Source organism: Sus scrofa, chromosome 14, assembly GCF_054392235.1.
Source record: "Sus scrofa isolate SSC_HxYL_T2T_F1_AM1 chromosome 14, Sscrofa_HxYL_maternal_Yorkshire_Landrace_v2.0, whole genome shotgun sequence".
NCBI lineage: Eukaryota > Metazoa > Chordata > Mammalia > Artiodactyla > Suidae > Sus > Sus scrofa.
The window spans coordinates 150,091,061-150,108,386 of NC_139396.1; the positions used below are offsets into that span (position 1 = coordinate 150,091,061).

Sequence of the window (17,326 nt, forward strand, 5' to 3'; positions counted from 1 at the left end):
TTTTCATTTAAAGAACCATAAATATAGCTTTCTGAATTTTATGGGCAAAAAAATAAAATAAAGCTCATACCCATTTCCAAACATATATACATCACTTTTATAGAAATTACCGATTTTATTGTTAAAATATGCAAGTTGCCTCAAATTTCAGAAATCAGTTTACCATCACAAAAATTCAAACTCTACTTCACGATACCTATTTATGCTTAATGGTTTCTTACTTAGACTTCTGATAACATTCTCAGTGTTCATCAATTCAAGAAAGAAAATTCACACATCATTCATTTAGAAAACAAGCCATCTGTCTATACACTAAGAATCACTTGATAACCTCTAAATAAAATGAATTACCCAGAAGTAGTCTTTATTTACAGTGATTAATTAAACATTCTTATCCCTTTCACTATAGAGCATACTGTTTATATATAAACATCTTTCAAATATAACCATGTATTTGTCTAGTACAGTCTATTATCAATGTAAATCAATATGCTTACAAATAGGAAACGCAGCTGTTCCCAAACCTATTTTAAACTCTATTCATGTTCCATATTTCTGTGCAGAAATACACACCACCTTATGGAGATACTGATTTAATAGGACATATGAATTAAGCATTGCTGCTGCCCCTTTCCACTTGGCTGTTGTTTTTTTTCTTCTTACACTTGGCTGTTTAAAGATGATAACACAAATTTTAACCTGGTTTTACTTTTAGCCTACTCATCTTAAAGTACCTTCAAGTAATAAATGATAACATTTCAAAATTATAGTTAAATGCAAAAATGAGTGCTAGAGATCTCTACTACTTCGTAAATGTTCTAAAATTATATTAACTAAAGACATCTAGACTTTGTTTCCTATGCTATGCATTAACACTTATTATTTCTAAGTTCTTAATTATCTTAAACGTCCCTGAAATGTAAATGTCTGTCAATGCTCTACCCTCAGTTGAGACAAAAAAAAAAAAAAAAAAAAAAAGGCCCCAGTTGATCTCTATCCTTTTTATAATAGCCTTTAGTAAACTTGCTGATACTCTTAAATGTTTCACTATTTGAAACTCTTGTCTTTAAAACATGGACTGAATGAATCAGTTTTACTCAGACTGCAGTAAACTGGAAGTTTAAGAAACAAAATCCCAAAACAATGTTTAAGTTTCATTACTTCCTTAACTTGTTCTCAAAAGCTTTTTTTAAAAAAAAATACTTAAATTCTTGCTACTCTTTTGTGACTCATTCTGCTTCTCTTTATCCTACTTGAAAGAAGAAATCTAAAAACTATTTGGAGTAATTTATATACTCCAAATAAACTGTTCAACTTACCAGATATTAAAACTTCAAACAACAGCACTGAAAAATACTAAAAACAAGCAAAATAATCAAAGCAGCACATCAAAAAAAAAAAAAAAAAATCCATCTCTAGACTGACCGTTGATCAGTGATGGTACCTCACTGCTGTACCCCATCACTGTGCCTGAACTTCATCATATTCAGAATGAGATCTCCTTCCTCAAGTCTCCTGTCTTTCTGGCTTCCTCTCTCATTCTCACAAAGCCCCTTCATTGCCAGTAATATTAGAGCCACAATGATTCCATTTTCCATGTTCTGGTTCAGCCTTTCATTACCTCTCACCTCTTCTGTTTCAAGTCTTTCCTTGTCAAATCATCCTTGCTTGACCTTACCCATTTGCTGCCAGATTTAGTAAACATCTTACCACCTCCTACATGCCAGATACTGTGCTAGACATTTTATTGTTTTTTTTTGGTTTGTTTCTGTTTTTGTTTGTTTTGCTTTTTAAGGCCACACACACGGCGTATGGAAGTTTCCAGGCTAGGGGTTGAATTGGAGCTGTAGCTGCCAGCGTATGCCACAGCCACAGCAACACAGCTCACGGCAACACCAGATCCTTAACCCACTGAGCGAGGCCAAGGATTGAACCCGCCTCCTCATGGACACTAGTTGGATTCGTTTTCACTGCGCCATGATGGGAAGTCCAACAAGACATTTTAATATACAGAATCTCACTTATCCTTACATCACCATATTCTTTAGTCAACCTGGACAATTCAATGTATCCTAAACATACTCAAATATTCTCTTTATTTGGGTTTATCCCATGTTTTCCACCCTGAAATGCCTTCCCTACCATTTCAAAACCCTACATATACTGTGAGGCTTGGTGCAAATGTTACCTCAAAATATTCTTCCCCAAAAGAATGTCACCTCCCTCTCCACAGAAGCTCATAGTACTTTAATTGGAAACTCTCGGCGTATTTATATGATAATGCTCATCAATATTACTATGATGTGATACTGTTGAGCTTATTTCCTCACTGCTTTACCTTCCTTGAAGGAAAGGACCTCATTCTTATTGCTTTGTACCTCATACTCAGTTCCCTCTTTCTCACACTCACAGTGTCTTACATTAACTGATTTGATTTGGAGAGATGATATTCCCATATTTTAACCTAAGTTCCTACTCTTTTCACAGAATTTCACAATCATATTAAACACATTTAGAAAATATGAGACAGAAACCTGCATCCCTCACTTCTAACCAAGATGAACTTTAAGAGTGGAAATGCTTCATAGGATTTACTACTAAAGCTCAAAGGCACTTAGTTTATTTAAGAAGCTGAACTATAAAATGTTATATATGGTTAAAATTTCATTAAGTCCCTACTGCATTCTCAAATATTGTCAAATGAAACTAAACCAGAGTTTTCATAAAAACTGACATTTTCAAAAAAGCTTTATTTGCTTTAATCTTTCTCTTCCTTTTGACAAGATTAAGACTGTAAATGGCAAATGGTTAAATAGGCACACCAAAATATTATCTGCAAGGCATCTGGCCTTAAACAAACACACCAAAATGCCAACTCTGAAGCATCTAGCCTAATGCATTTATAAACTTGTCTGTCTCTGATATTCTTACTTGAATATCAAAAAAAAAAAAAATCCATCTCTAGAGTGACCTTTGATCAGTGATAGTACCTCATTACTGTACCCCATCACTATACCCAAACTCTTTCAATTCTTACTTGAAATCACATTTCTTTAGGAAGCTCTTTTAGACTCTTTGTATGTACATTCAACAATTCATGGATAGATATTATTCAGCAAGAACTTCTAAAACTCTCCAAAATTAAAAGGGGAGGCGAGTAAAATTTTAGATCCCACGGTCATTTTATTTAGGTTATGTTGAACTATATGTACTGGGTAAGAAGTTCTGTTATTTTTTATAATGCCATTATAGCATTATGCACCATGTCTGTAAACACCTCACTCTAAAATACAGGCTTTTCACAGAAGGAATATTGAGCAGTAAATTTCATTTTGTGGACTGCTTCAACCTAAATTTTTTTTTTCTTCTTTTCAGGGCTGCACTTGCAGCATATGGAAGTTCCTGGGCTAGGGGTGGAATCGGAGCTGCAGCTGTCAGTGTACTCCACAGCCACAACAATACCAGATCCGAGCTGCATCAGTGTCTTAAGCCACAGCTTGTGGCAACACTGGATCCTTAACCCACTGAGCAAGGCCAGGGATTGATCCCACATCCTCATGGATATTAGTTTGGTTCTTAACCCACTGAGCTACAACGGGAACTCCTCAACCTAAATGTTTTTATTTGCTTAAAGCACATATCAGAGATAGCCTTGAAGGGAGAAAAGAGAAGAAACGTGACTAAGTCATGGTGAAATTAATGGAAGAGAGCGAAAGGTAAATGGAGGCTCATAGCTAAATAGATAGCCTCAGTCTTCCCAGGAACTGGAGAGTATTCAACCCACTAACTGCCAAGTGCTGAAAGCAAAATAATCATGGCATCTACTGCAAAGGAAGATACTGGTAGAGATAACACCAAACAAATTATCATACAAATACAAATGAAAACTCCCAACTGTGAGAGACAGCACCAAAGAGTTTCACACTCTTTGGTATACAGCTGGTTGGTGAATTAGTAAGGGACTGATAAGAATACAGACAACCCATAAGTATTTGAAACAGGAATTTTAAAAACAGAAAAGTTTAATGACATGGTAATCTGAATATTATATTGTACACTGTTTCCTCTACATCTGTGCTGTCTGATATGGTCACCACTAAGCCACATGTGGCTGAGCACTTGAAACTAAGATGAACTGTGATGTGCTGTAACTGTAAAACATGCACCCAATTTCAAAGAGAGTATTAAAAAAATCTCCTTAATTTTTATGTTGATTACATGGGGGAATGACAATGTTTTACGTGTATGGGTCAAATAGAAGATTAGTAAAATTGTTACTTGATAATTTCTATTTTAAAAATGTGGCTATAAGAAAACTTAAAATTACCTAAGTGGAATGCATTTTATTTCTACTTCACAGTGCTATTTTAGATCATTTGTGAAAACTGATCCAAGTCCTGGACTCAATCATTCAGGATATTATACCTGGTCATTTTTACCCTGTGTCTCATATCCTTAAGGCAGATCTATCTGTGACAAAATATTCTCCCAGTAATTAGATGATCTGAGAACCTTTGGTATGGCTCTTCATACTATCTGAAAGTTGAAAATGCATTTTTGTTTCCATTTCTTCTATATGTTTAGCATCTTCACATTAGACAGGAAAGATTTTTCCTATATATTGTATTTTCTCCCGACTGATTAATCCAAATGTTTCCTGTATTCAGAAGCCCTTTTACTCTGGAAGTAAAGGGAGAACCACCGAATTCTATGATAAGGCATACTGCCTCTGATTCAGGCTCAATCTTCTTAGGCAACCGAACATGGCTGCTTTTATTATGAAGCCCCTTCCACTCAAATCCCATCTCCCCATAGTTTCAGAGCTCTTCCTGCCTGTACTCTAAAATGATTCCACTAACACCACTCCTAAATTGTCTCCTAATTATCAGAATACCATACACAGTCTAGTTTTTATTAGCGGTAGTGGGATTTATTGGAACAAGTACAGATCCCATCGGCAGAAGACTTTTACTTGTATATGATAAAAGTATTTCATAGATTCTAAAGTATTACATATGTGACATACTTGGTTCACATGTCTCTTTTCCTACACTGATAGTTCTCAGAAAGCAGGCATCATCTCTTCAAATTGTCTATTTGTAAGGGTGTGTTTAAAAGAAAATTGAAGGGTAACTGATACAAATTATTTACCTCTCAGAGTCATCTTTCAAAAAATGAGGATTTGATAGGGAAGAAACAGTGGAGAGAAGGAAAAGTACCAATCTAGTCAAATCAAAAGAATGTCCAGAATATAGATGAATTCTTCTGACTTCATAATTTTGGAGGTGGCTGACCCTACCTAAAGCTCTTCTCCTAGCAGTTGCCAATTCTGAGTTGCCAGTTGACACCATATAACCCTCTAAAAGGAGTACATTCATCCCGACTAAGAGTTCCAAATTACTATTTATGGATTCTCCCCAACTTTTAGTCAAATGCTCTTTAGGAATTTATTACTTCTTAATTTTTCAGGCAGATCTGAAATATCATGACATCTCCTACTGTCTTTAACCACAGTTCCCTCTAGTTCCTGCATATTAGGCTACATAAGACATAAAGTGCTTCCAGTTCTTTTTATACCAAACGCATGACTGTTCCAGTACCTTTCTCTTGTCCATCTACTATATTCAGGGAAGATTCCTTTCTAATTCTTCTCCTTCGAAGGAAGAAATTCAATATTCTTTCTTCCTCTTTGATAGTAACTTATTTATGCTAATGTACTGACTTCACAGTTATTTAGATTTTTAACCTTCTATCTCTAATTAGAGAAGGAAAGATTTGACCATTACAAAGGACAACTGCTATCAAATGTCTGAGTACATAATGTGGTAGGATGGAAGGAGAGGGAACAGGGTCAGTATCCAAAAAATGTATGTTAAAACATTTGGTCTGGCCCCTGATGTTTTTCCTCTACTTCAGAACTCTCAGATTCAGAGGTTGCACAGCTCATTTTCGTGGTGCCTTCTTCTCTTCTCCCCAAATGATCTCAGGCATTTCAGGCTGCACTAAGAATAAAACAGTATTTGAAGACTCCAGTGACAGTATGGACAATGACAGAAGAGAAGACATGGACGGCACAGGCAGGACAGATGAGTGAGATTAAGAGAAAAGAACATTTGCTGATACCCTATTTTACGTCTGGGACTAAGGAGAAAACAAGGGGATGGTCAAGGATGAGGGAGCTCCAGTTCTGGGAGGGTAAGACTCAAGATCTCTCCCTCTTTAAAACCATGTATGTCTATGTGTCATTTATGAGATCTATCTGCTTTATTATGCAAACAATAATGACTATGTGTTCAAAATGTTTATTGTATGTCAGATTAACTTTATTGTGAATGTTATTTGCTAAATTCTATAAATTCTAGAGTTACATAGTTGTTTTCACAATTTCCTACTGAAATGTCATGGCCTGAAACTTTTGGGGTTTTTTTTTTTTTGTCTTTTTAGGGCTGCACCTGAGGCATATGGAGGTTCCCAGGCTAGGGGTTGAATCGGAGCTGTGGCTGTGGGCCTACACCATAACCACAGCAATACCAGAACTGAGCCTCATCTGAAACCTGCACCACAGTTCATGGCAATGCCAGATCCTTAACCTGAGTGAGTCCAGGGATCAAACATGCGTCGTCATGAATACCAGTCAGATTCGCTTCTGCTGAGCCACAACAGGAACTCCTGAAACTTTTTTAAAATCTGAAAACTTCTTAAATTTTTCCTTAGCGAAAGGGAAGCAAAATTATCATCAACAAACCTGCATAATGCAACAAACAGAAATAAATCATAAACTGTCTTGTCTCTTTTGGTGTAGGTAAACATATTTTTAGTATTGACTGTTGGTTCTTACAAGATGATCCTCTACTTTTTGTTTAAGCCTAATTTCTAATTTATTTGCTATTACAGCTTATGGAATTCATATGAGGAATCTTTCCTTATTTATTATTTTTCAAGAACAAACACTACCATTTATCCTATTAGCTCTTTTGGTCTGCAAATGAGCTGATAAAGAGGACACTGACCTGAGTGATTTTAATCCAAACTTTCCTTGATTTCTAATAAGGTAGGATAAGGTTCTATGCAGGGTATTTGTTAAATTATTCTTTTCTATTATTCCCTAACATCCCAATTTAAGAAAAATTTCCTTAAAAATAAAAAGTCATTAGGAGTTCCCATTGTGGCTCAGCAGGTTAAGAACCCAACTAGTCTCTGTGAGGTTATGGGATCCCTGGCCCCGTCCAGTGTTGCCACAAGCTGTGGTGTAGGTCACACATGCAGCTCAGATATGGTGTTGCTGTGGCTATGCCATAGGCTGGCAGCTGCAGCACTGATGTGATGCCTAGACTGGGAATGTCCATATGCCACAAGTGTGGCTGTAAAAAACAAAAGCAAACCAATGAATAAAAAGTTATTAAATAAATTTGATTTTTTTTTCTTATGGCAAGACTGTGGACTGGCCACCTAAAAGGTATTTATAACTCTTTTCCTTTGTCTTCTACTATTAAGGCTGAAAAACTAAAATGATTCCCCATACTTCCTGACTGTTGGGGGAGGCCATGTGATTTAGTTCTAGCCAGTGAGCTATAAATGGAGGTTCCAGGAAAGCATTAAACAATCCAAAACCCGGCTGACATGTCCCTTTGGCATGCCTTACACCTCATCCTTTTTCTTGAAAGGTGGACACCTAGGGTCACAATAGACATCTTGTAACCATGAGGACAAAAACCCAGGGCTATGGATGAGGCAGGAGGAAACCAGTAAAAGTCATGCTCCTTGACTGACTCCACCATTGTTGGGTTGCTATACTAACCCAGGGCTTATCACACAAGACTAGTAAGTCCTTTCCTTGCTAAGCCACCATTCATTAGATTTTGCTAGTACTTGCAGTGACTGCATTACAACTGTTTCATCTCCACTCCTCCCAACATCTGTGCAAATACTACTAATTTAAAACTTTCCATTTATTATTGGTCTTCCCTAATTTAACTGTACAAAAAGGTACATTATGCTTCAAAAAATGTTTTAAAAGCTCAAGACATATTTAAAATATAAAATTAAGTTTCTTTCATTTTGCATATTCAAGAACTTGGTGGCTAATTTCCCTTAATAAATTTCAAAATTAAAAAACGCTGATTTAGGAGTTCCAATGTAGTGCAGTGGAAATAGATCCGGCTAGGAACCATTAGGTTTCAGCTTCAATCGCTGGCCTTGCTCAGTAGGTTAAGGATCTGGTGTTGCTTTGAGCTGTGGTGTAGCTTGCAGATGTGGCTTGGATCTGGCGTGGCTGTGGCTATGGCGTAGGCTGGCAGCTGTAGCTCTGATTTGACCCCTAGCCTGGGAACCTCCATATGCCATGGGCGCAGCCCTAAAAAAAAGCAAACAAAAAAAACATGATTTAAACCTGAATATTTATTTATACAGAGATCACCTCTAAACTCAATACTTTTTAGCGTACTTATTTTTTAATGATGTACTTTTTTTCTAGCCAAATTTGCAAAATATCTCAAATAATCAAATCCTATTCTGCAATGCTTTGGTCTGGCCCCTTGTAGTCTTGAAAAACACTCTAATTCTCCTCCCTAGAGTTATTAAATTCAGATATATGTAATTTAATGCCTGGAGCCACTTTAAGTGCTGCTGACATTTTTGACACCAAATATAATTAGTAAATTAGAATTCTTTCTCCAAAACTATCTATGACAGATGCTGAAATCTAAAATTATGACTCAAGATTAAAGTCTTGCTAAGCTTTGCTGTAAAATATTAAAACTGTCTAATCTCATATTTTTCCAAGTATAATAATGGAAATAGAAAATGCCAATAGCAATGGCAAATTATGACCATTTCCTACCCAGAGAAAACAATATTGCCTTGCTTTCTTTCTTTCTTTTAAGGGCCTCACCTGTGGCATATGGAAGTTTTTTTCCCAGGCTAGGGTTGAATCAGAGCTACAGCCACAGGAGGGTGGGATCCAAGCTGCATCTGCAACCTACAACACAGCTCACGGCAATGCCAGATCCTTAACCCACTAAGCAAGGCCAGGGATTGAACCTGCATCCTCATGGGTATTAGTTGGGTTTGTAACCCCGCTGAGCTACAATGGGAACTCCAAATACTGCTTTTTATGTATTTATTTCAGAACAAATTGTAAAGTTGTGCCCTACACTTTTTATTTCTCTGAGAAGTTGCTTCAAATTGTTGGGAGATACAACTTAAAGGAATGGTGGGGCATGAACAACTGTAAGAAAAAGGGGAGACTTTCCTAAAAAAACATTATTTTGACTAAGTCATTCCCATGCCCCAAATCCTATGCTCCCTACTACTTTTATACATTCAAACTCTATGGGTCAGCCCATCCTCTCTTTCCAGCCTGCTTCTCCCTACTTTTTCATACTCATCATAATTACTCTATTTACTCTGAAACAATCTCACACTACAATTTTTATTATAAGGATGTTCACAACCATTATTACAAAGAGAAACCGTGAACAAATTAAAAGCCAAAGGAACATTCATAAAAATATCACATAACTATTAAAAGTCATATTCTTCAAGAACATGGTGATACACTTAAGTACCTGGTTTGAAAACTGAGAATTATGACTATTTTAAAATATGTTATGAAGAATAAAGATTACCCTAGAAATACCAAAAAGCATGTTACCATTACTATAAATCAGCTAGACAAAACAGTTTAAAAATACCTACTCACCAGTATAGTGAGCACATGACAGAGACTGTTTTTCTAAATATTGGCTACATATAATAGAGGACTGGCTATATTGCCATGAAGAGTTAAATGTGATAGAAACAGCTAAATATCTACCTTATTAAATACAACTTTAAAGAACACAATTACAACTTCTTCCTGTAAAAACTTACTGATGTGCAAAATAGATCCTATCTTAAAATAGTCTAAAAGGTAACTTGAGATGTCTGGGAGTTCCAAAAAGCACTCTTGGAATTTTACTACATTCCAAACCCATAATATGTCAATATATGCTTAGAAAATGAAATAAATTTTCTTAAAAAAAAAAAAAAAAAAAAAAAAGGCTGTAAATCCCAGCAGGGCAAAGTTTTTTTATTTTTTTCCTTCCCTCTTTTAGCCGCAAAATTCTGGGATTCTATTTTCATTGTGAAACTTCATACACTTATTAATAAAGAAACTCTGTAGATAACATTTTGATAAATGTTCTAAAACCTTTAATAGACTACTAGATTTATACAAATTCCAGGAAGCAGGTCAAAATTACTACTAAAACCTCTATGTTGAGTATTCAATAAATACCAACTCAACTTTGGAAACAAATTGGCTAATAACCTAGTGACAATTTTTATTTAGGAATCCAAAGAACCCAACCCAAGAATTCAAACATGTCCAGTTAAAACATGTTGAGAGTAAAGCACTGTTTTTGTTTATTTTTTAATTATAGCACTTAAAGTATTTAACACCTTTACATTTTTTCTTGCAATTAAGGCGACAGTCTCTTTTGAGAGAGATCAAAAATGAAACCAGAACTCTTAAGTCCTTCCCACACCAGAAGTATGCCCCAAATCTATTCTCTTCTTTCCATTTCCTCAGCTACCACCTAAAGTAGCTAACACTTCCTCTAACTGTCTCCTAGCTGATCTGATTTCTCTGCAGGTTTATCTCTGTCCACCTATAAACCTTTCTACAGGCAGACAATTACCAAACCTCTTCCTTGTTTGGACACCACAAAATCAGGGTCTTTTCTTGTCCTGAACTGTTTCCTTGGCATCTAACACAGTGCCTGGTACACAGTAAGTGCTCATCTAACATCTGATGACTGAATGAATGCTCTGAATTTTCATGCCTTCTAAGGTGTTTAGAATCATTTCCTTCTGATTCCATAATCGTGAAACAATTTTAAAGTTATAAAAGGAAAGTTAGTCAGACAAGGTTTCTTATGTAAGCAAATACTACAGTTTTACGGGATTCATTTCATTATGGATGTACTGTAACAAGGCAAATAAAAGCTGTTCATAATTATTTGCATATGACCAAAAACAACTCCAGAATACAAAAATATTAATCAAACAACATTTATAGAATACAAACTTTATACAAATGTAAAACTATATAAATCCATTTTACCGTCTTAATAGAACTCCTTTGCTTCTCTTCCCAAACGCCACTGCTCAGCTCAAGTGTGCAATGAATATTTGCCTCTCTATCATAGGATCCAAAAATAAGTAACCTGCAGTACAAAAATAAAACAAGGAGACTATTATACCAATTATATATATTGAAATTTTTCTTTCTGACCATTATACCAAAAAGTAATAAATTACTCCATTAACAGAGGAAAAAATTTAATCAAATACTTGGCACACCCTCTAGTGGAAGGCTGAAGTAAAACTAAAATTGAATGAAATTCCAGGACAAGCAGTTTTTCAGCAGCTAAATCAAAAAAATTGAAAGTACTACCTATTCATGAAGTAAATAAATTGAGCAAGTAGCTATACACAGTAGCAAAAGCTACAGATTATTATATAAGGCTGTTAAATTTTAAAATTAAGTTGCGGAGTGATATGTGTATGTATATATTATATGTATATATATTGTGATACCATCTCTGTAAAAATTAAATCGCACACATGAAATAGTATAATATAGTTGCTTATGAACACACACACACACTTCTCTATCTATTAATATGACCTTGGGCAAATTATTTAACTTCTCTAAACCCATCTCTTCCTCTGGAAGATTCAAGGCAAGAACAGTACTCACCTCTTAGAGCTGTTGTGAGAATAAAAGACAATGCATATAAGGCATTGAGCATAGTTGTAGCAAACAGTCAGTGCTCAATAAATGTTTATTTTTCTATTATCTTTTCAAGGAATAATTGCATCACCTAATTTTACTGTTTAATATTCAGATATAAAAAGGAAATCTTGGGTCCAATCTTGAGATGATATAAAGCAGTTTTTCTTACTGAAGAAAAAGACTGTCATCCACATATTCAACTTCCTTTTTGTCTCTTATAAATCAGAATGTTAAGTCTGCCAATGTTTTTAGGAGTAAATTTGAGAATAGCTTTAGTATTAATCAACATTCGACTGCCACTCTAATACTTCATCAATACACAAAGATCAGGAGTAGGAGTGAGAAAATAAAGATAGATAAAAGATATTAGAGCAATAAGAGAAAATCATGTCTTAAGATTGGAGAACTCAAGCAAATCATGCCCATACCTCACAAGTCAGCTTTATAAACTAAAAAGCCTGAATAAACTCAAGGCAAAAAAGTTCCTAAATTTAAAAATTTTTAATCTTAAAAGGAAATTTAAAATTATTAATAATGTGCTGCTAAGAGCATTAAGATCCATAATTATAAAATACCGAGTGTAGAAAAATGAGAATTTTCATTCATCAAAGCTCTGCTGCCACCATCTGTTCAAAAGAACAAACTACCTAAAGGCCTTTACTATCAAGCGGAGAAGGTTATGCACCAGCTAGTACTCCCCAATTCTCATCAGATGTTACAGAATTCAGGGATGAGAAAGCGTAATTCTTGGAAATCCTACCCAGAAATCATAAATCATCCCATTTTTTTTGTCATAGCTCCTTTTCTATGTTTTATAAAATTACAATAAAAATCACTCAAGATGAGTCACAGACCTAAATGTCTAAGAAAAACCTAAGAGCAAATCTTTGTGACCTTGGACTAGGCAATAGTTTCTTAAGGTAGGACACTTAAGAAAGTAGCAAAAGAAAAAAAAATAATGCGACTTTATTGAAATTAAACTTTTTTTTTTCTTTTTTTCTTTTTAGGGCTGCATCCACAGCATATGGAGATTTCCAGGCTAGGCGTCAAATCAGAGCTGTAGCTGCCAGCCTACGCCACAGCACAGCAATGCCAGATCTGAGCCACATCTGTGACGTACACCGTAGCTCACAGCAACGCCGGATCCCTAACCCACTGAGAGAGGCCAGGGATCGAACCTGCATTGTCATGGATACTAGTCAGATTCGTTTTCGCTCAGCCACGATGGGAACTCCAAAATTGAACTTTTTGTAAGCAATCCAAAGAATGGGAGAAAAAAATGTGCAAATCATGTATCTCATAAGTGTCTAGTATAACCCAATTTAAAAACGAACAAGAGGAGATCCTGCTGTGGCTCAAAGGGATCAGTGGTGTCTCTGGAGCCCTGGGACACAGGTTCTTTTCCTGGGCAGGTAGAGGATCTGGCATTGCTGCAGCTGTACTACAGGTCAAAACTGAGGCTCATTCAGATCTGATTCCTGACCTGGGAATTCCAAATGCTGTGGGGCAGCCAAAAAAAAAAAAAAGGATAAAAAATATGAAAAGATATTTCTACAAAGAATATATGCAAATAGCTAATAAGCACATGAAAATATATTCAACATCATAAGCCACCTAGGAAATGCCAATCAAAACCACAATGAGAAACCACTTCATACTCACTAGATAACTAGTTAAAATAAGACAGTAACAAGTATTGGTGAGGATGTGGAGAACTTGGAATCCTCACACACTGCTGGAGGGGTTGTACGACCATGCAGTCAACTTGAAAACTATTTTGGCAGTTCCTTAAAAAGTTAAGATAGAGTTAACATATGACGCAGAAATCCACTCCTAGGTGTATAACCAAGAGAAATGAAAGCAAATATTCACACAAAACCTTGACATGAATGTTCATAACAGCATTATTTATAACAGCCGAAATATGAAAACCCATATGTCCAATTAATGAGTAAATGTGGCATATACATACAGTGGAATATTATTTGGCAATAAAAAGAAATGAAGTAATGACACATGCTAAAATATGGATGAACTTTAAAAACATGCTAAGTAAAAAAAGTCACAAAAGACCATATATTGTATGATTCCGCTTATATGAAAGTGTCTGGATACAGGCAAATTTATAGACAGAAAGTAGGCTCTCGTTACTTAAGGGCCAAGGGTGGAGGACTGGGGGACTAACTGCTAATAGGTATGGGGTTTCTTTGAGAGAACAAAAATGTTCTAAAATTAGATTGTTACACACTGAATCATACTCTTTAAATGGATGGATTGTATGGTATGTGAATTATTTCTCAATAAAGATGATTAAAGAGAAAAAGAAATATGAGTGTTCATTAGCCTTATACTAAAAGTTTCAAAGATTGGTTACAAAAATATGACAAATGTTTGCTTTATCATTACTATGAATCAATATATTACAATAAGATTTCTTTTTTTGGCTTTTTTTTTTTTTTTTTTGTCTTTTTGCTATTTCTTGGGCCGCTCCCATGGCATACGGAGGTTCCCAGGCTAGGAGTCAAATTGGAGCTGTAGCCACCAGCCTATGCCAGAGCCACAGCAACGCAGGATCTGAGCCATGTCTGCAACCTACACCGCAGCTCACAGCAACGCAGGATTGTTAACCCACTGAGCAAGGGCAGGGATCGAACCCTCAACCTCATGGTTCCTAGTAGGATTCATTAACCACTGCGCCACGACGGGAACTCCTGTCTTTTGTCTTTTTAGGGCTGTAGCCGCGGCATATGGAGGTTCCCAGGCTGGGGTCGAATCGGAGTGGGGCCAGGGATCGAACTCTCAACCTCATGGTTCCTAGTCGGATTCATTTCCGCTGTACCACGACAGGAACTCCTACTCTTTTTTTTTTTTTTTTTTTTTTTGACTTTTTCTAGGGCTGCTTCTGCGGCCTATGGAGGTTCCCAGGCTAGTGGTCGAATCGGAGCTGTAGCCGCCGGCCTACGCCAGAGCCACAGCAACGCAGGATCTGAGCTGCGTCTGCGACCTACACCACAGCTCATGGCAACACTGGATCCTTAACCTACTGAGCAAGGGCAGGGATCGAACCCACAACCTCATGGTTCCTATTTGGATTCGTTAACCACTGTGCCACGAGGGCAACTCCTCCTACTCCTTTTTTTTTAATGATGAGAATATTTTGTCTGATTATCCTGAACTTGGTTTTGCCATTGAAATAGATACCTCCTTTATTAATTCTGATTTTAGATCTCCTTGTGATTTTGTGTCAGAGCATCCCACAAAATTCACTTCTTCTACTGTTCACATTTCTTCTGTTAAAGTTCTTATGAAGATCTGTAGCCTATGGTGAATAATCAAATACTGGAAAAAGCCAGCTGTCATCGCCAGTACTCTAGGAAAGCTAACAACACTACAAAGAAACATACATCATAACTGCAAATTTAATAAGGACTTATTTTGCTTAAAAAATATTTTTTTAAAAAAGTATTTTTTAGGATTAGTGTAAGGTATACTATGTGTATAAACATCTTAACATTAATTTTATTTGCAAGAATGACTCACCATTAGCAAATGACTGATTTGCAAGAATGACTCACCACAGTCAGGGCAAAAGAAATACCTGAGACTAATTGTGACTGTTTTTCTTCTACAAGCACCAGATCTGGTCCCAAGGACATCATTCCTAGTTTAGCATTTCCTAAACCTGCTTTTGGCTTGCAACCAGCGGATTCTTTCAACGACTAATGAGATTATGTTGACTGTTTTTTTGGTTTTTTTTTTTTTTTGTCTTTTTAGGGCCACACCTGCGGCATATGGAGGTTCCCAGGCTAGGGATCTAATTGGAGCTACAGCTGCCGGCCTACACCTGAGCCACAGAAATGCCAGATCTGAGCCGTGTCTATGACCTACACCACAGCTCATGGCAACGCTGGATCCTTAACCCACTGAGCGAAGCCAGGGATCAAACCTGCAACCTCATGGTTCCTAGTCAGATTAGTTTCCAATGTGCCACGAAGGGAACTCCTATGTTGACTGTTAATATTTAGTTCTTACAGAAGAATAAAAATAGTAGCCCCCATTTTCCTGATTTCTTGACTGATAGCTTGACTGATTTGTAAAAACATAATTTTTTGAAAAAGTGACAAAAATGAGTTTCCACTGTACCACTAGTACCAGAACACTGCATGAATTTAGAGGATATTTGCTTTGGTTCAGGCAGAACATTTAAAACGAAAGTATCCATTTTCATTCTATATTTACAATTCAACCTTGAGTTAAGGTTTTTCCATTTAAATTATATAATCTTCAGAAACAAGAAGCAACAATCACTGCATATTTTGGGTAAAATGAACACTCAACAAGTACTGAATAAGCAAGAAATGAGTACAAATATATTTCTGCTATTACTACTTTCTAAGGGAGAAGGAGTCCATATTGCTGAGCAAAAAGGCAAGCCTTTACACCCTTCTGTCTCCCCAAAGAGCTATTATTAGCTCAATAAAAGTTCTTTCCAGGTTGAAAATGTTTATTTTTTTAGGGCAAAGGTATACTGAAACCTTATGTTGAGCATAACCACAAACATCCCCTATCAAGAAACAAGGAAAGAGAGAATTTATGTGATTCAAGATCCAATCACTAAGAAAAGGAATTCTCAATGTACCCTTCTGTAAGAAAGTCCCTTTTATAATCAAAAGTGAAAAGCAAGTCTTTTTTTTTTTTTTTTTTTAATGGTTAACTTAAGGAGACCCTCACGCCTTAAGGGAGTTAAATATCAATTCACAGGTTGTGAAAAGAATCGAACTTGGCTGACCCCCTATGCATGCCTACCTCTGGTCTACATTTCTCCCTCTCAGAAATCATCCCCATCCAGGACTCAACTCTTCTGTCTATGATGAAGACTTCCAAACCTAATCTCTAGTCCTTGTCTTTCTCCTTCTCCACGTCTAAACCCTTAAGTTTGCAGAACACTTCAAAAGGGAAATCAATCCACACCCTACTACTTAAGATATATAAAATCAAATTCATCTCCTTCTGAAACAAGCACCTATTTTCCCCAGTAGTCCTAAAGGCGTTAAGTTTTGTCTTGTTCTTTATATCCTCCAATATTAGAAAAAAATCAGTACTTGATGATCAAAATCAATGAGACCATAATTCTCCTAGACTCAAAATCCTTAACATTCCTTTGCCTTCCTCACCTATATCCATCCACATATCCAGTCATCAATAAACCCTGGCCTAGTTATACCAAACAACAATCTTCTGAAAACAAGTGTATCTTAATTCACCTTCAGACATTTTCAATAGTTCCCTCTAATTAAAAGATAACTCCCTCTTATTAAAAGATTAACTATCCTAACTTCTTTTGCTAGCAAATTTGGCCATGATTTTTTTTTTTTTTTTGGCCGCACCTGTGGCATATCGAAGTTTTTGGGCCAGGGACTGAATTCAAGCAGCAGCTGTGACCTATGCCACAGCTGTAGCAATGCCAGATCCTTAAACCACTGCCCTAGGCAGGGGAATCAAACCCATGCCTCCTCAGTGACCCAAGCTGCTGCAGTTGGATAATTA

At 36.3% G+C, this 17,326-nt stretch overlaps 1 protein-coding gene across 1 annotated transcript in view; it reads right to left on the reverse strand.

Moving 5' to 3' along the window:
- PDZD8 (PDZ domain containing 8) overlaps positions 1-17,326 on the reverse strand; it is a 101,692-nt gene that overhangs the window by 31,093 nt on the left and 53,273 nt on the right. Inside the window, exon 3 of the mRNA XM_001927541.5 lies at positions 11,105-11,207. Coding sequence (XP_001927576.2) covers positions 11,105-11,207 — 103 coding nt within the window. The remainder of the gene's footprint in view (positions 1-11,104; positions 11,208-17,326) is intronic.